This window comes from Mustela nigripes, chromosome 17 (genome assembly GCF_022355385.1).
Source record: "Mustela nigripes isolate SB6536 chromosome 17, MUSNIG.SB6536, whole genome shotgun sequence".
NCBI classification, from domain to species: Eukaryota; Metazoa; Chordata; class Mammalia; order Carnivora; family Mustelidae; genus Mustela; species Mustela nigripes.
This window is the reverse complement of record NC_081573.1, coordinates 53,158,769-53,178,988: the sequence shown is the minus strand read 5'-3', so window position 1 is coordinate 53,178,988 and position 20,220 is coordinate 53,158,769. Positions and strand designations below refer to the sequence as shown.

Below are 20,220 nucleotides of genomic sequence, written 5' to 3'. Positions count from 1 at the left end.
CATGGAGACAAGCACGTCCTCCTCAACGGCGTGCATCACCTCGGTGGTGTTCCTGCCAAAAATGCCCAACCTCAGCCTGATCATGAGAAATCATCAGACAAATCCAAATGAAGAGATACATACACCCATTATCTTCAAGAATATCGTGGTCATGAAAGGCAGGGAAAGACCAAGGGAACATCACAGGTTAAAAAAGACTAAAGAGGGGCGCCTGGGTGGCTCAGTGGGTTAAGCCTCTGCCTTCGGCTCAGGTCATGATCTCAAGGTCCTGGGATCGAGCTCCGCATCAGGCTCTCTGCTCAGCAAAGATCTGCTTCCTCCTCCTTCACCTCCTCCGCCTGCCTCTCTGCCTACTTGTGATCTCTCTCTCTGTCAAATAAATAAAGAAATAAAATCTTAAAAAAAAAAAAAAAAGACTAAAGAAACACAACACAGTGTGTTTTGGGATCCCGCAAGGCATTTTAGAGCAAAGGGAAAAGAGAGCTGAGTGGACGAGCTGGTGTAATTGGAGTAAAGACTAGGGGCACTTGGGTGGCTCAGTCGTTAAGTGTCTGCCTTTGGCTCAGGTCATGATCCCAGAGTCCTGGGATCGAGCCCCGCATCAGGGAGTCTGCTTCTCCCTCTCCCTTCTGCTGTGTTCTCTCTCTCGCTGTGTCTCTCTCTGTCAAATAAATAAATCTTTAAAAAATAAAAAGACTATAGTTTACTTATTAATACTGTACCAACAAATACCTTGGTTTTGATGTTGGCACTATGGTTACACAAGATGTTAACACAAAGAAAAGTTGGGTGAATGGCTTAATCGGGATTTTATTTTTGCAACTTTTAAGTGTAAAAGTGTAAAATTAAAAGTGTAAAATTAAGTGTAAAATTATTCCAAAATTAAAGTGGTTTTTGTTTAAAAAAACAACCTTAACAACCGTAGATTCTGCTTTGTGATTAATGTTCACTTAAGGTAACTGGACCGGGCGCCTGGGTGGCTCAGTGGGTTAAGCCGCTGCCTTCGGCTCAGGTCATGATCTCAGGGTCCTGGGATCGAGGCCCGCATCGGGCTCTCTGCTCAGCAGGGAGCCTGCTTCCTCCTCTCTCTCTGCCTGCTTGTGATCTCTCTCTGTCAAATAAATAAATAAAATCTTTAAAAAAAAAAAAAAGGTAACTGGACCAATTTCCTTTTAACAGCTAACAACACAGCTGGGGTATAGCAGCCATCTCAGACTCTGGAATGTATCTAAATCCTCCAGAACTACCAGTGTCCAGGTCTACACTCGGTATTGGAGCAGACAGAATGTGGGCGTTATTCCTGTATCTCTAACTCTGCCATCAAGTGTCCAAGAAGCCAGCGGCTTAGACCCGAATCAACTGGCTGTTAAATATAAATGTGAAACTCTCTTATTAAGCACAGCACTTTGATTTCAAAGAACTCTTGCCAGATTGTTATAAAGTAGCAACTTCCATATTTTGAATTCTAAGAAACATGGAAGCAAAATGATTCGAGATCACATAACAACTCAGAACACAGCTAAGGTACAGCTTCCATATTTGAAACACCTTCACTCAACTTCTGAGTCACATTCCATCTGAATGCTGACTGGTATCCAGCAGTTTGCTGGAACTGGGAATACAGTTTGGCCGCTGGTGTCAAAATGACTCTAAGAAATAGGGGAAGGGAAACATTCCAGAACTATCACTGAAAAATGAAAATAGGGACTTGAAGAGGCCTTTGAAAGAAAATGTTTGAAAATATCAAACTGTAACTGGCTTATTCACATTTTATTTCTTCAGGGCTAAACACAAATATCTAAACCTTGACATTTAAATTCTTCCCAGGTTCTGAATCAAACAAAGCTGATGAGAGTGTCCCACGCCTTGTCTGCTGCTGAACCCTACACCCAGGCCCAACCCCTGTGCAGAGGCACACAGCTCTTCTAGGCAAATCCATGATGGGGCCATGCGTATGCTCATCAGAGTTACTGCCACTTCTAAATGAGCATCTACAACTAGACTGTTTACTGAAAGGCGTATCAGAATACAACAATATTTTGGCATAATTTTGTAGAGTTGAGAATCTCACATTATTCTTCCCTGGAATAATTAAACAATGCTCAAGAAATCAGGCTATGTAGATGATCTACCAAATTTGTTCCAAAGCAGATCAATGACTCAGAGTTCCTGAGTTCCAGAAAAACAATCCTAGATGATCTATTTCATATGACGCTGAAGCTTTGAATGAAATGAAACTAACACAAAAAACTGAATTGCAGCATGTCTTTAGCTGCAGTTTTTGTTTTTTTTTTAAACAGGTATAAAAGGCCTATGGTTTTGCCTTCTTTTTCTGCCATCTATCACCTCGTTGACCTTGGACAATTTAGCTAACCATCATCTGTGAAGTGGGGAGGCCAAACACCACCACTAACATCCAAGGACTTGCAGGGATGGAAGGAAGCGGCCACTGTATATTACATCACATAGCACCCAGCACCTAGGGGACGTCACTAAGTGGCAGTCGCTTTTGTAATGGAGGAAGCAACAGTATGCCTTTAGTTACAATGTTTTCAAACAGAGACTTCTCAGGACTTGAGACTACCAGGATGAGTCCTCTGGTCACTTAGAATTAGCAAGGAAGGAGACTTCAGACTATAGCCTGGCTTGGAGCAGCGAGTTTCAGCAAGAGCAGTGAAGGAGGGAAAGACAGGCAAGGAGAGATGGCACAGGGCGGGGGGCAATCAGCTGGAGAGGAGAAGTAAAGACAGAGGGAGCTTTGGTGAGGTTTCTGTTTCCGGCGGGGGAAAAAGAAGCCCTCCCTTAACAAGCAGATCACCCTGCGAGGAACTCTGGATAAGAGTTCCAGCTACAAACTCTGGGTGAGATACAAAAGACAAGTGCCTGAGGCCTCTGGAGACTGAGCAAAAGCAGGCAGATTTGAGAAAGAAAGGAAAACTAGAACCAGCAACCCAGGAGGAGGAGTTTCTGGATCTTTGGTAGCTTTGGCCAAAGGCGGCATGACTCTGGCAGCTCCAGGGGGCAGAGACCCCATGAGAAGACCTGCCATCTTTGTAGCCGCTAGAATCAGAGCAGCCAGAATTTCCAGAGCGTATGGAAGTCTCAGAAAGACGAGAGGTAGAGAAGGATGCCCAATTTTACATGCATGTGCTGGTCTCAGGTCTTGGACGGACCCTGAACCATGAGTGCTTGTAACTGAGACTGGCTTACAGAACCGGAGACAGGCTTGAGCTGCCGTGCGCTGCAAGCCTGACAGCCTGCCAGGAGCCGAGCCAGGGGCATGGCCTGCTAGAACTCTCAGTGCAACACTGAAGCATGGGAAGAGACTTCGGGTCCCCGACAACACGCCATTCACAATGTTCGGGTGCAACCCCGAATTACTCAACAAAAGAAAAGCCAGAAAAATGAGAACCGATTCTCGAGGTAACAAACCATACACAGACGCCAGCTCCAAGATAACTGAATGCCGGGAGATCCATCAGCTGGGGACCTGAATGTGGCCACTACAACTATGTTCAAAAAAGAAAGGGAAACATGCTTATAATGAAAAGATGAAGGTTTCAGTAAAGAAATGAAGAGATCTAAAATTCTACCTGAAGAAGCTGGAAAACAGAGGGCAGGATAAACCCAAAGAAGGTAAAAGAAGGAAATAATATAGACAAGAGCAGAAACCAATGAAACAGAAAACACAATGGAGAAAATGAACCGCCTTGAAAAGGTAAATGCAGTGGTGGGCTTTGCCAGTAGAGGGCGCTGGAGGGACTACGAGGCTGGCAGCACAAAGGGCTTCTTTGCCAGGGTTGGTGTGCTTTCCTCCTTCCCAAGGGCTTCTGTCTGCAGTGTGCTGGGGACCCAAAGGGGCCTGCCCTCAGCAAGGTCTTCTGCCACCCAACAGGCAGCGTCCTGAACCCAGTCGCCACACCATATCCTTGCAGGGCAGGGAGGTCTCTTCCCAGTTTGCCCCTTCTTAGGGTATTGCCCTCAGCCCTAAAAGGTAGTAGTAGCTGCACTTCCTACAGTAGCTATTTCTGCACTCATTGTTAACCACCTCTTCCTAGTAAATAATTTTGTGAATTCCATTTTCTCTGTTCAGATTACCGGTGTGGTTTCTGTCTCTTGACTGGGCCGTGACTGAAACAGATGTGGTCAGGAGCAGGTTCAGCTCCCCATGACTTGCAAAGGTGTCTGTAGTACTTGTAGCACTCCTAACCGTCAATCCAAACACCACATTGTCAATGGAGTAGACCAACATGATGCTTTCATGGGACACCAAGGTGATCAAGATCTTCCTGGACTAAAATATGGAAACAGCAGAAGTGATACAGCCCTGAAGCCAGACAGTGCAGGGGGCCTGTTGGCCCTGACAGGCAAAAGCAAACTGCTTCTAATGGCCCCTGCAAACTGGTACAAAGAAAAAGCACCAGGGGTCAAAAGCTGTGGACCAAGGCCAGAGTCTGTGTTGCATAAAGATACAATATTTGCAGAAAGACACTACATTCAGGACTAAATCTGTGATCAGTGTAACCACTGAATTATGTTTATGAAAGCACATGGACATTTTCCAAAATCCATCTGACTTTTCTACTTTTTCTAAATGACTTAAGTGGGGATATGAAAGGTAGCTCCATTCCTGCATTTTTCAAGTTCTTGATGGTGGCACTAATTTCTATAAATTCCTCAAGGATGTAGAACTGCTTTTGGTTTTCTGTCTTGGTAGGAAAGTTACAGACACTTCCAAGCAGCCTCTCCTACCATAATGCCCACACCCCTCCACCCCGCAGGCCAGAGAATCAACATGGGGATTCTGCCCATTGTCAAGCATGTCTGCTCAATTACACATTCAGGGACCACAAGATGAAACTGGCAGGTCCTGATTTCAGCAGTCACCATGACTGTTCTAGAGAAACAAAGGCGGGCCATCCAGGCTGAGCATGTGCATGGAGGCAATCAGACACAGGACGGATTAAGAAAGGAGCTGGAGTGCAGGACATGGAGGGAAGAGACTAGGAAAGACTGAACATTTCTCTTAACCTCAGACAATGGAGGACCCCAGCAGCGGGCTACATACTGTTAGCTTTGTTTGGTGAGCAAAGGGGAAATACCAAGAATTCAGAAGGAGAACGAAATGACCAGAGTCAGCTTAATCTTTCAAAAACACAAACAGACCAAATGCACAGGAAAACTAGTTAGAAGGCTAATGCCATTGCACACACAAGGAAGTGAACACGGTAGGGCAGGAGCAGAGAAACGAGGGTGAGTGATCTGGAAAATATTCCAGAGTCTACAAAAGACGACAAGACTTGGCAACCGGTAAGATGTGAAGGATGAGAGAGAATCAGGATAAGCCTCACTGAGTACGGGTAACTGCGAGGATGCTGGTATTAGAAGAGCAGGGACACTGGGAATCGAAACAGAGCTGCCCGTCATTCTGGATAATATTATTAAGTTGTTACTATGACGTGATAGAATTTATGGCAATTTCTTTGCTTTCCTTCAGTTTTGCTTTTCATTAGAAACACAGAAAATAAGGTATGGCATTTTTCCAGGAAAGTTTTAACCTAAAAATAGGGAACAAAGGCAGGAAAGACAAGAGATTACTTAAAAACAATAAATGGTCTCCAATCTAATACAGATTGGTCCTCTGGCAACAGTTTCCACAATACGCAAATGTAACATACTTGGAAACATCTGCTCTTTTGAAAAACAAACTACTGCTATATGTTATTTTCTTCCTATAGATTTTTACAGGGAAGCCTGTATTTCTAATGCAATGTAGAGTGGTGGCTGAAAAGGTGGCCTCTGGGCCAGTGTGCCCAAGTTCAAATTCTAGCTCTGCTACTTGCTATCTGTGTGTCTCTGAACACATTATTTCACCTCTCTGTGTTTTGTTTTAAAAGAGGACTAAAAAGAGCACATAGGGACTGAGAGGGTTATTTTGAAGACTGAATGGCTTACAAATGAGTTAATACAAGGCACTTAGAGTTATGTATGCCTCTAGAGTCACTCATACAAGTAAGAACCCTATAAGTTATATTGATGAAATAAATTAAGCTTTCCTCATTCTATTATTTAAAAACTAACGTGGGTAGGCTCCTGGTTGGCTCCGTTGGTAGAACATGAGACTCTTGATCTCAGGGCTGCGAGAGCTTACCTTAAAAAAGTAACACTGGACAGCTCAGAAACAAGGAGACTACTGATCCATGAATTTATTTGGAAGTGCTTTTAAATATCAAGGAAGGAGACATATTCTTATGTCTAATACTTATGAACTGAAAGCAAGTACTACACCTACGTTTAAGCTTATTAACTATTAATATAAAACAACCTGACAGAAATAGAAAAGTTCTAGCAATTGATAGCAGACCAAGGGCAAACTGAGAAACTCTGCAGCCAGATTTAAGTCCTATCAACAAACAGGGACAGGGACGGGGGAGACATACATGGCCTTGATTGCCCCACCAAACAAGTGGCAGTCTCTAGCTCACACTGCCCAAGCAGTAACTCATTATGAAGACGGCACAGGTCCGTATTTTATCGGAGACCAAACACACTGACCACTGCTTATAAATGAAGTTGAGCAGACAGTCTCGAGAGTCACTTGGGCAGGAATTAACAAGCTACTTTGCACCTTGGATGGTGACCCCCACAATAATCCACGAAGAGAAATGGATAAAAGTCTGAAATGCTGCCCCACTCCCACCATAGCAGACATTCTCTAAACTGTTCTCATACTTTGTCTAATAAATTCTCCTACGGGGGTCTACCCCTGCAATTGAGAGAAAGGCTATGCAAATATCCTCACTTTGAAATACACTAAAAGTTAGGTAACATTTGTATGTATCTCTAAAGTCTCGGTAGCTGCTCATTGTTTGTTCCAAAATAAAATAGTATGAAATTAAACGTTGCCTTATGGCACCCCCTTCTGGTAACAGGACTGAACTACTGTAACAAGATGAATTTTCACATGACCATTTCCCTCTATGATTTAGATAGTGCAGTTTAGTGGTTACCATAATAAAATGTGTGGGAGGAGAGGAGGGAAGGAGGTTGGGAGAAGCGCGCCTAGTCTACCAGACCAGTACAGCAACGTGAAACAGATGTTTTGAGACTCTGTGACACCACACTTCATTCACCGACTCAGCCTTCCATTGGGCATCTAACACAGGCCAGCTACGATGCTGAAGTTAAGATCCATGGACAGCTGAGCCCAACCTTGCCCTCAAGAATCTTATGGTTAGGGCGCCTGGGTGTCTCAGTTGGTTGAGTCTGCCTTCAGTTCAGTTCATGATCCCAGGGTCCTGGGATGGAGTTCTGCGTCAAGCTCCCTGCTTAGCGGGAAGTCTGCTTCTCCCTCTGGCCCTCCCCTCTGTGCATGATCTCTCACGATCTCTCTCTCTCTCAAATAAATAAATAAAATCTTACAAAAAAAAAAAAAAAAAAGAATCTCATGGTTAACAATTACAATGCAAGACACATGACCTGAATGTTATGGGATCACAGATGGAGGAGCCTAAACCGGACTGGGAGGTATGAGGAGGCTTTTTTTAGGCAGTGATAATTACGCACAGTTTTGGAAGAGACTGTATTAACTGGATAAATATTGAAAGGGGATTTTAGGTAAAAGGAATAGTATAAAAGCACAGAGCTGAGATAATCAATAACATGTTTTAGGGAGAAAATTTTGCTCACTGTGACTAAAGTGAAGCGTCTGTGTTGACTACAGCAGAAAGAATAGAGAGAGGCCATATCACAGAAGGCCCCACTCTAGGTTAAGGAGTTTAAATTTTCTCCTAAAAGCCATTGGGAGCTAATGAATGATTTTAAACAACCAAACAATCAAGGTCTGATATAGATTTCAGAAACACCATTCTACGGTTTTAAGCTACGAATACTTCTGAAGTCTCTGATAAAATCTCTAGTAAGCACTAGGCATATGTCCCAAATAAACAAGATAATTCAGTCAAGTAGCTTGAAAACAAAACAAAACAAATTGAAGACATGACTCTGAAGGCAGAAAGGAAAAGTTCCACAAGTTATGTGAAACCATTCAAACTCACCGTTTAAACTCGTCATGGTAGAACTCGGACTTGCAAGTGACCATCTCATTCGACCCCTGCATGTCCTCACGACTTCTGACACCCCCAAACACATACAGCTCCATGGCCACGCCACAGGCCACAGCTCCAAATCTGAAAGGCCACACACAGCGTATCAGCTACTGGATTTACAACTCATGGCCCAATTCCCTAGCTCCTCTTCTGCTTGTTTTAACTCTGCAGTGTTCAGGGTTCCATGAATAGGTGGGTCTTCCTTTTCCAGAAATGGGTTTTTCATGTACTTTTATAGAAACCAAATGCCAAGACAAGTGAAAGGTTCATTTGAAAGAAACAGGGCACCTACATGGTCCATGCCCGCATTCTCGTACCTTCTCTCCTTCAGCGGACAGATAGCAGTCCACTGCTGGGTCCTTGGGTCGTAGCATTCCACAGATTCAAAGAGTTTTCCATACGACCCTCCACCCATGGCATAGATTTTCTTTTTCATAGCTGCGTAGCAGCCGATCTGGAAGGAGAAAGCGAGAGGTGAGGAGGCAACACTTACTACTCACGTTAGACAAGTACCCACTTGAGTCTAGAGAGCACCACAGGGTGTGTGGGAAAGGATTTGATTTCTAATAGTAGAACTATGGTATTTTCCAATACTAGGAAGACAGGATTTTAAAAGCAAGTGGAGGAAGCTGTACACGTAGTGTTTGTTAACTCCATCCGATGTGACTGTGCTCAGTGAGATATGTAAATGACCCGAATTTTTAAAGGAACTTTCCAGTCTCTCCATTCTTCCACAACTCTTTGAAGATTCCAAGATTGAGATTCTGTCGAGCAACATGTCATTCAGTTCCTGCTCCAAATGAGTTCAGCATAGAGAGTGGGAGCACAGCACCCAAGGTGTAAATACGCACAAGACTGGAAGCTTCGGTGTGAAGAAGAGCCCTTCCCTCCCAGCCCAGAAAACGGGAATAAGGCAGCCCGTGCTCTGAACGGCTAATGGAAGCCATGTTTTCGCTCTACTCTGGATGCAGTGGCCGTGCTTACCTGCAGGCTGTCCCTCCTCAGGCCTGCCTGATCATTAAGACAAGAGGGTTGGCAGACCTGGCTGCTTCCTAGGTTAGCGTGCTCATGAAGCGTGTGTCAAGCACAGGAGGGGGCACAGCGGTGCATCGCAGAGCCCCCGTCAGGGCGAGCTCTCACACGCACTCCGTCTCCTGTCTGGGTGTAGCGCTGATGGCAATGAAGGCAAGCCACCAAAAGTGACAGAAGTCTGTGACCTTCCCTCTTCCAACACTATCGATTGTAGTGAAAGGTGGATGTGGGAAAGGAAGAAAGGCTAACTTTAAAACCCAATCTGTAATCACAAGAATGGTTCTCACCTTTCTAACCATGGTCAGGTCAGGTTGCTTCGTCCAGGTTTTAGAATAAATGTCGTAACACTCCATGGAAATTAGCTCTTTCTCCCCATCCTCTCCCCCTAAAATGTACAGCATTCCGTCTATCTCCACAATACCAAAATTATGTCGTGGCTGAAAAGACATCAAAGATCTCTTTATATAAAAAGCCGAACACCAGACTGAAAGCAGATATCCACACATTTAATAAAAACTACAGATACCATCACATTCCAGACTCTCAGCAAAGAGGTGTGATGCTCAAAACCATCTCTCTCAGACATGTACGATTTTCCGAGCAGCTCACCTTTCTATCATGAGACAGAACCCAATCTAGGAGTTATTCAAAACAAGGGAATTACATGCGTGATAAATTCACTGGTGGAGTCACCATTTTGTACTCACCATCGCTCACACCAAGAACTATTACCTTCTGGTTCAATAAAACTGTGTTTAGCAATGGGCTAAAGTGCTTCCAAGTTGCTGTGTGAAAGACAAGGAAGAACCCTAGCAAGAGCTCTGCCTTAGAGCCTGGGAGAGGCACGGGGAAGCCCGGCTCCTGCTACGGCCAACTAGAATGACAGAAGCCTAAGGGGAGATTTGTCAACAAATACTTGCTTAGCGTCCTGCTGTCCCCTCTGTGCCCAGTGCTGCTAGTACTAAAGACGGAGCCCTCAGCAGCCAGACAAAATCCCCAGCCATCAAGGAGTTTGTGTGAACAATTAAAAAAAATCCAGTATTTGAGAAGGTTATCACGTGATACAAAGAGAAAGTACATGGGCGGAGACAGAAGAGCTGAGGGGCAGGAGGGAAGGCCTCCCTGGAAAGTGCCACATGGACAAACACCAGTGGAAGCAGAGAACAAGCCACAAGGGTATCTGGCAAAGGTTCCAAAGCAAGAGTGTGTGTAGGTTTGAGGAAACACGAGGAGGTCTGATGGACCAAAGAAAGACACCAAGAGAGAAGCTGGGATGGTGGGCAGTGAGCACAGGGTGTGGCAGGGTCACCGTCTCTCTCCTTACATACACACAGATGCAAAATAAATGAAAGTGCTCAAGGGAAGACAGACACTCTACCGAACAAATGAAAAAGAACGTTTTACCTCATTCATTGGTGGCAATGCCGTCCAAGTGTTCGCATCTGGATCGTATTTTTCTCCTGAACTCAGGGTCTGCTTATTTTCATCTTGGCCTCCAAATACGAACAAGAATCCCTCTGTAAAAATCAAATGAGACACACGAGAAAGTTGAAACTTCAGTCTTCAATTCCCATCTCCTGCTGAGTATAAATGGCACAGCTGTAGAGACAGTATCTGGAGGTAACTTCTCTAATGACAACAGTAGATTTGAGGTTTTCATCACAATTCAATCGATCCTTGGTGAGCGAGGCTAATTCACATCTGTGGCTCACTTTGGCCATTTCACCTCACTCAGCATCTGAGTGGATTCCCACTACCCTATAGCGTGCAGCCCAGACTGGCACCACCTACACAGACACCAAGCAGCTCTATCTATCCTCATCCGCCTGTGATTCCCAGACAACCTTTCATCCACAGCCCACATCTGCTCGTTCAAGACCCAGGAGCACTCCGACCGGGGGCACCCGTGCAGTTCATGTTCAATACAGGATCTAAGAGTCACTGTTGAACTTCCTATTTCAGGTAATGGTGGATCAGGTTATTCATACCAACTCTTGTGCAAAACAGCTAAACTGCTGGACAAAATTTTTTTGTTTTATTTTGTCCTTTTGGACAAAACATTTTTGAAATAAAATAATCTTAAAAGAGAAAAAGGCAACAGGGCAATATGGCAAAGCTGAAAGGAAAAGGGGGATCTGGAGAGGTCACCACCCACGGAAACCATTTTGCTTTGGGGGCATTCACCAATCTGGGAAATTTCCAAACTTTCTTATAATGGCTTTGAGGGCACGAAGGGACAAAAATCAAAACCCCAGGCCCACAGGAAGTATGGCTTCTGGCAGGGGAGCCTCTCCAAAGTTTAACCAGCACCAGAAACCAGATTTAAATCTCCTCACTTGTCTAGGAGATCTCCAGGTTTGGGTTTGATTTACAGCAATTCAATTCCAATTGTGCAGTGCTTATAGGCAACTGGAAGAAACAAATGTAAAACTTGTATGGAAGAAAATATCCTTATCTAATCTTTAGATTCTAATATTCTAAAATTTTAAAGCATCAAATTATTCCTACACTTAATTCTTACTAAAATGATCACCACCCAACCAAAGATAGTCGGACACAGAAACTAGACTCCGTGAAGAACTGACAATAGAAATTAGTCTTACAGAGACTTTAAATTTCACATATTGGACTCTCCAGAAAGATGATAAAATGACAATGCCTACTATGTTTAAAAATGGAATGACAAATTTTTTACGAAGATTTTATTTATTTATCTGAGTGTGAGAGAAAACAAGCGAGTGAGCGAGCTTGAGTGTGGAAGAGGGTTCAAGGGAGATGGAGAAGCAGGCTTCTCACTGAGCAGGAAGCCCAAGGTGGAGCTCAATCCCAGGCCCCTGGGATCATGACCCGAGCCAAAGGCAGACACTTAACCAACTGAGCCACCCAGGTGCCTCCTGAAGGACAAAGTTTAAGAGAACTCTTAGAAAAAGGGGACTGTAGAAGAGACACAGCAGATCTGCAAAAGATTTAAAGAGAATCTCTAGGAATAAAATAAGAAAATAAAAACATAGGGGCGCCTGGGTGGCTCAGTGGGTTAAAGCCTCTGCCTTCGGCTCAGGTCATGATCTCAGGGTCCTGGGATCGAGCCCCGCATTGGGCTCTCTGCTCAGCGGGGAGCCTGCTTCCTCTTCTCTCTCTGCCTGCCTCTCTGCCTACTTGTGATATGTCTGTCAAATAAATTAATTAAATCTTTAAAAATAAATAAATAAATGAATAATAAAAACATAAAATTTGAAAAGATTAACAGATGGGTTTAATGGCAGATCTGTCACAGTTAAAGAGAGAACTCATTAAGCGGAGGGTAAATCAAAAGAAATCATAAAGAGGGCAACACACAGAGAGGCAAAAACATGGAAAACAAAACAAAGCAGAGGTAGGAGGCTAAGGACAGAGCAAAAAGGTGTAGCCATGTTTAATCGGACTTCCAAAAAAAGCAGGGGAAAGAGGACAATGGAACAGAGGCAATACCTGAAGATGTAAAAATGAGTAAGAATTTTCCAGATCTGAGGAAAGACCAAGCCACAGAGTCAAGATGCCCTAAAATTCTATATCCAGTACAAGCATCCTTTAAGAATGAAGGCAAAACAATGACATTGTTAGACAAAGAAATCAATGTTTGCTCCCAGTAGACCCACAACAAAGGAAATTCAAAAGAATGGACCTCAGGGGCACCTGGGTGGCTCAGTGGGTTAAAGCCTCTGCCTTCGGCTCAGGTCATGATCCCAGGGTCCTGGGATTGAGCCCCGCATCATCGGGCTCTCTGCTCAGCAGGGAGCCTGCTTCCTCCTCTCTCTCTGCCTGCCTCTCTGCCTACTTGTGATCTCTGTCAAATAAATAAATAAAATCTTTAAAAAAAAAAAAAAAGGATGGACCTCAGAGAAGGCAAATAATCCTAGATGGAAGGTCTGAGGAGTAAGAAGGAAAAACAAAGAAAGTGGTAAATATGTGGATAAATCTACACACTTTCCCTCTCTCTCCCTGTGTGTGTGTGTGTGTGTGTGTGTTCAAAACAGATGAATCGAACTCATTTATATGTAGATACTTATTCATAAACAGTCATATATTTTAATACTGCAAGACTGTGAAACAGTAGAAATGCACATATAACTTTTATAACTTGAGAATACAGGCTAGGGTATCTATGATGACTTTCAAAGGAATATAGACAAAGAATGTAACTTCTAACCTGGAAGAGAGGGCACAAAGTGAATGACCGCCCCCCACCCCCAAAAATCCATCAATTAAAAAAAAAAAAAAGGCAGGAAAAGAAGAACCACAGTACTGGCTGGACAAATAGGAACCACTCAATCACGTCACAGCTTTGCTCAGTACAACCAGACACGACCCCATCCTCATTGTTCAATGTTTCCGAAGTACCGACCCCTCTAGGAAATCTCAGAAAATCTGTGACATAGGAAACGTTGTGGCAGGTGTGTGTGTGTGAAAATTTTGAATAGGTGTACATATTAAGGGAAGGAAATGTAAGGAAGCTAATTCTGAGAAGAGAGAGCAAGAAAATCAGACACATCCTGTCAGCTCCACTACTGCATTCGCTGCTTATATTATTATTGACAATAGGTTCAACCATCTTGGAACCCCAAAAATGATTCCATTTCTGTACTATAGTATAGCTTTAGCCATTTCTATAATATGGAATGGGATGGTATACCTTTCAAACTCTTTAAAGTAATGTTAGTGAGCAAGCAAAGACTATACGGTATGAAGGATTCCAGGAAGACTGTTGCAAGGTGAAAAGGGAGTAGTCAGAAGGCCACAAATACAACCTCTCCTATCACCTCCTTGAGTGAGAGCTTTGAATAAGGTAGAGCGGTTTTCAAACTCGTGGGGGTCAAGTGAAACACGCATTCTGTAGTAAAGTAACTTAAACCATTTCTAATGTTAAGTACTGTTTTATAAAGTCTCACACAAAATGTCTGCTTTGACAGAACACCTTTATTTTTCATAGTTACTGTAGTTCTAAATTGCATGAATTTAAAAAAAAAAAGGGACTTTTATGGCTCAAGGGAATTCTGTGTTCCGGGTGTGGCCACATAGCTAACGGTGGTAAGAGTCACTGAATGTTGCTCTTCTATCAGTAAGTCATCAAGTGAAATGCTCTTCCACTAAAGTCTTAAAAATAGCTACATATTAAAGATTCAGGAACAATACAGACTGACAGAAGACACTTCTCCTTACAAAGTCTTGAAAGCAAGAGCTACACAGAAGACGTCATCATGGAGATAATAAAATTATCTCTTAAAATTAAATCTCTAAAAGGTTTTGAGTCATTCCGTACAACCCTGAAATCACAGATTTACTTGATCTCGTGTTTAAGTAAAATTGACCGCAGAATGGTACCTGCTGAGAGAACTCCGTGGTTAATTCTTGGCATGCTTAAAGGGGCCAGTTCAATCCAAAGCTGCCTATTAGGGTCATAAAGAGGGCACATACATCGCATCGCTGCTGTTGGTTTCCGTGAACTAAGGAAATAAATAATTGATTAGCAGTTAATGTGTTTTATATAGTTCTGCTTATAATAACTATGACTAGTTTTCTGCTCTAAAGAATGCTTAAAACATTAAAAAAAAATCTATTGCTATTATGCTTAGACACCAAAAACAATACCACGAATTCCTGTTTACACGGAAAGAGCTCTTCCCTTCTACGACCTTTGAAACGAAGCACATCCATACTTACACTCTCTCTTCTCCGCCAACAGTCACAATGCACTCCGAGTAGCCCCGGGGCTTGAAGTTTGCGAGCATGGCCTCCCCCTGCTGCGGCTGGCTCAGTGGTATGTTGTTGCACTCTCTGACGATTTCTCGTACTAACGGTTCATTGAGCATCTGTTCCCGTAAGTAGCTGGAGTCTAACCCTGAAACCCACAGCGCTGACATCACGTCCTTCATGTGAACCTGCACAGGAGGGTAGGAAGGATGGGGAGAAAAAAATGTAGGACGCAGCACACGGGGTTTTAGAACATGCGCTTTCTGACTCACGGAAAAGCCGAAATTGTTTAAGGATCAGCAGTGGGCAAGTCACCAGCGCCAGCGCAGCCGGACTTTGCATTACCAACCAACCCCTTTCCTTTCTATTTCCCCATGGCCTTGATAAAGACAAGCTTAACTTAAAGAATAATCAGTTCAGATTTATATGTGAGGTATCGCAGGAAAGTTCCAAGCAGCTTTCTTTACACCCAAGAGGGTCACTGGGCTGCAGGGGCCTTATTTCACAGAGTTGGACATGCTAGGAGTTCAATCGCATTTACGGGAACATTATACACAGCAATAGCTTAATTTAGACCGGGATAACAGAAAATCAAAATCCATCAACATTAACATTACAAGAAAAACAGAAAAGCGAGAGTTCAGAAAAATTCTGAGTACTATGTATTTCTTCATTATTATTGTTAAAAAAAATACCTAACACATATAACATGAATTATATACCTTCCATGATGGCTCATTAAATTTGATCTCATGGGCTACAGCATTCCACATACACGAGATGAAACTCCTTAGTAGACTAGTTTTTCTTGGTTTTGGAACAGTCATTTGAAGGTATACTGTTCCATGTCCTGAGTGGTAAAGCCAAGAGTCCTTGAGGAATGAGGTTCAGATTGGCCAGAGGTTGGACTGCCTCTAGTTTCTGCGGCAACCTCACCGGGACAGCTAGTGACTGTGGTCTCTCTGAGCAGCAGTGAACTGAGAATTCTCCTATCTCCTCTTCTCATCTACCCAACTAATGTGGAAAACCAAACGCGAACTGTACTGCCTGTCCTGAGATTACAACCACACAGGAGTGTGGATTTCTTTTTCATTCCTGTGTCACAGTTTCCGTCTGTATTCTGTCCACAGTTTCTACATAAGCCTACAGAATTTTAAAAATTACAAGATAGTCACTAAAACCCAAGTCAACAGTTGCTGAGAACCACTAACAATGCGATCAGATTTTTTGAAAACTTCCCTGACACCTAACATGGTTCTTTCTTCACATACAGCAATTGAAGCTGGTGTCTATCAATACTGGTCTTCAAGCTCTGTGATTCTGCTCCCTCCCCCACTGCAGTGACAGTTTGGATCTAAAGCCTGGTATTCTCTGAGACCCTTCCTTCCCAGCTGTTGCTCCCAGAACCTTCCCCTCTGACTGCACTGGCCCACCGCAGAATGCTCTCCGGCTTCCTGCTGAGTGGTGTCGATCACTCCAGGGAGAGCCCACACCACAGACGTTCCTGATGTCCACTCCCCTGCCCCCTCTGCCAGAGCTGTGTGGGCCCCTCTCACTTTGCTGCCCGTGTCAGAGTCCTGAGTCCGCCCAGTCATGGTGCAAAGATGGGTACTGAACAAGAGAGTGGGAACCCTGAATTTCTAAACTCCTCAGCTTAAGCTTGAAATGCATCTTCCTGCTAAAAGGAATGCAGAAAGGATATTATGGTCCTTACAAGTATTAATATTCCCACTGGCATATTATGAGTTTCATAAGCTTTTGTAGTCTGGTCTGAAAGAAACAACCACTTGATCCTACGCAATGGCCCTAAGTAAAGATGTACCACAGACATCTTTTATCTTATTTTTGTTGAAGATTTTATTGGAGAGAGAAAGCAAGAGAGGGCATGGGCGCAGGGGCAGAAGGAAAAGGAGAGAGGGAAGCAGACACTCCTCTGAGCACGGAGCCCGATGTGGGGTTCGATGTCAGGACCCTGAGATCATGAGCTGGGTGGAAATCAAGAGTTGGAGGCCCAACTGACTGCGCCACCCAGGCGCCCCCAGACATCTTTTAGATCACAACTTGGTAAGCCTTTCAAGTGGAAGGGGAAAAAGAAAACACCCACATGGCGGAGCCCATCAATAAATGAATGAGCGAACGGAATCAGGAAGGAAGCAAAAAGGCAGTCAGACCACGCTATAAACCACAGGTACCTTTCTCAGTTCTGTGTCATGTGCTATCCATCGAATTACCGCTTCGAACACGTATCTTTCGTTGCCGACATTTAGCTTCTCGAGAGAAATCACTTCTTTAAGCTTCTGCGGGCTGAGTTCTAAGAACTCTTCTGTGCTGCTGACGTCGCGGAAATGAGTCTCCAGGTACTCCGTGGCCAGGTAGTGGACGTGGTGCAGGCAGTAGTGGAGGGCAAAGTCACGGATGCCGATGCAGTTCTCGGCAGCGATGCAGCCTTCCAGAAACTCACAGCACAGGGTTTTGAGATCCGTCAGCAGGAGCAGGTCTGCTGCTTGTACAACATCTTGGATCGTATCTTCGTTCAGCCGGATCTGCAAGAGTATCATAAATATTTCATGCTTCGATGTATGTATTTAGAGCCCAGACCGCTAACCTCCTGGCTGAACCACATGAAAGCTCCCCTTCTGTGGGCAGTTTCACACACTCTGGCCTGGTGCTTCTTTTTCAAGAGGAGCTTCGGGGCACTGGCGAACAGAATGTGGCTGCTTGACTTTTGCTTGCATGGCCCTTGCCTTACCCACATGAACGATCACGAACCCTTCCCGGGTACACGGTCCACGTTGCACGCTTCTAGAACTAAATGGCTGAAATGCTTGGGAGGTGGACCGTGCTGCCTTCTGGGGTAAACTGAAGAGGGTTTCTTTAAACACCATCAGCCAAACTGTAGCAAATCCCGCCTCCAGATACGCCACGTTCTGTCTTTCGCTGGATGGCACGGCAGACACACCACACCGGCCCCTTGGAGAGGGGAGGGCCCCGTCATTCCGAATGCCAAACATCGCATTTGGTACAACACGTACACCCTGGTCTCACAGCGACTTTCTGGAAGAAATCCCTAAGGTAAGATGGTTTATCATGGTTTATCATGATGAACTTCACTTTTCCTTAATCTTCTGCCGCTTCTTCCTCCCCTGGCTTGCAACACACAGGCGATGTGAAGAACCAAGCCTCAAAAATATGCCACAATCACAACGCCCCAGACTCTCCTCTCCCACAGAACGGGCGCTGGTCCTACACTCGGAAATGAGGAGGGGCTCCAGAGTACAGGACAGCAAGTAAAGTACTGTCCCATTTCGCACACTGTGTACCGCAGATACAGAAAAACAATGTATGACTAACAATCACCTTATAAAGTGAGCAATAAAACTGTGGAAAGAAGTGTGTCGAGTAAGTCACAACTAAGGGAAAATCTCCCGTTTACTTGACATATTAAGTTCAGCCACAGGACAGCAGATGGCTGTACATCGGTCAGATGCAGACATGTGAAAAAAACCCCACATTCCATCCTGATCAAACTGAACTGCCAGGTCAGGAGTCCGTTCTAACTCACATTGCAACTATGGCTGTAAACCATAATTAATTTTTTTTGTCTATTTTTCTTTTCTTAAGCCGTAAGTAATTTTAACTGGGAACTAAACACAGAAGTCAATCTGTAAGTAAGGTTTCAAGATTCAAATCGAAGCCTGAATGGGAGTATGTTCTTACTGGCTTATAACTTGTTATAATTGCTGCTGAATTGATTTTGAAAAGTTAGAGGACAGACTGCTACTCAGCCTGGTTTTATGATGCTTCAAATTTATAGTTTTATGCTGCTTCCAATTATCTTTAATACTTTAAGGACTGTCCCCAAATCAATCTAAATTCATTTATTTTTAACAAGCATACACATAACCGTACATGCACCCCCATCCCCATGTTCAGAGCAAAGAGAAGGGGTAACATCATGAAATTAACCCAAAAACTTCAAAAAGAATGGCCATCACTGAGGTTGACTGAACGAATATAACCAGAGAAGGCAAGCGGCGTGTTCGAAAACAGGGAGGAGGCGGCTCTTACAAACAGGAAAGGTAAACTAAGATGAGGAAGGAATATGGGACAGAGTAAGAAAGAAGCCCTCGAAAAGAGTAAAGATAAAATGCATTCTCACATAACAAAATGTAAGATACACTAACTTCTTCCTGTTAAAAAACTAGAACCAGTTGAACCTATGATTATTCATAAGAGCCCCCATGCTACACTTTAAATCATGAAATCTGGGGTAGGGGCCTTGAGGATGGTAAAGGAAAAGAAAGAAGTCTAATCATTTAACACCTTCTTCCCTGGGCTTCGTTAAACCCCAGGAATGTAAACAGGCAGAGAGGTAAAGGGACATCAGCAAGAGCGGGGTGCGACAGCGACGTCAGTCCTACTGACCCAGGCATCATGAATCCAATGCAAGGGCCTGTCATTTGTGTGAACCTTAAACTCTTTATTTCTATAAAATAATTCCCACTGCCCAAGGAAGCTCCCATTTCCAGGTGATGGGGTACAGAGCAAGATGGGAATTAAGGTTTGAAAACATAAAGACAGCCATGAAAGGAGCATCTCAGGCCCCTCCCATCTCACAATGGAAGGTGGAGATCAGAATGATAAATACAAACCTGGGACTGGGCTAAGATTTTACTCAGTCTGCTCTTCTTTTAAGAGCAAGGCCCCAGAAGAACAGTTGGGCAGCATTCCCAGCAGGAGAGATGCGTCACGCAGACAATGACAGATGAAGAGGACAGTGTTGCTGGGTCATAGAATGGATGACAGAGACCCTCGCCCTGAGCCTGAGCAGCTCAGGGTAGACTAAGTAGACTAAGACTACTTAGTCTTCCTCCCTGTGAGTCTCATCATACCTGCCCACTGAAGATGTAATCCAGGATCTCTCTCATAACCATTACCGATATCCCTTCAAGTTCAATCTTATAGGTTGATCCATCATCTTTTGGAGGATTATAGTTTAACTTTGTCCTAAGAAAGGGAAAAAAATGTAAAATTTCTATGAAAGAACAGAAATAGCTATAAATATTTATGTACTAAAACTCTATAAAGTAGATATTTATCAGCATATGAACCCCACCTAGGAAATGTAATTTGTTAACTTTAGATTAATATACATATACATATATTTATAACTTCTGACTACAAAATACTTCTTCCAGGATTCAGAATGCTATTTCTTAAAAAACAAAAGAGACAACCATAGCTAAGAGTCACCTGAGTAAGGATCTCTACTTCACCCTGGGAGCTCCAGCTCTGTTAGGCTTACATTTTTTTTTCACGTATTTAATTATCCAATTATTTTCAATAACGTAAC

General features: G+C 43.7%; 1 protein-coding gene across 3 annotated transcripts in view; it reads right to left on the bottom strand.

The window, feature by feature from the left end:
* Positions 1–20,220, bottom strand: part of GAN (gigaxonin) — a 60,294-nt gene that overhangs the window by 15,231 nt on the left and 24,843 nt on the right. For 2 of the 3 annotated variants that reach the window (XM_059383633.1, XM_059383634.1), the window contains exons 2-9: positions 19,760–19,874; positions 17,060–17,410; positions 14,838–15,055; positions 14,499–14,620; positions 10,545–10,657; positions 9,428–9,577; positions 8,426–8,562; positions 8,058–8,189 (exon numbers count right to left, since the gene is read on the bottom strand). In XM_059383633.1, the coding sequence (XP_059239616.1) occupies positions 8,058–8,189; positions 8,426–8,562; positions 9,428–9,577; positions 10,545–10,657; positions 14,499–14,620; positions 14,838–15,055; positions 17,060–17,410; positions 19,760–19,874 (1,338 nt within the window). The remainder of the gene's footprint in view (positions 1–8,057; positions 8,190–8,425; positions 8,563–9,427; positions 9,578–10,544; positions 10,658–14,498; positions 14,621–14,837; positions 15,056–17,059; positions 17,411–19,759; positions 19,875–20,220) is intronic. The other variant, XM_059383635.1, reaches the window with a different exon arrangement.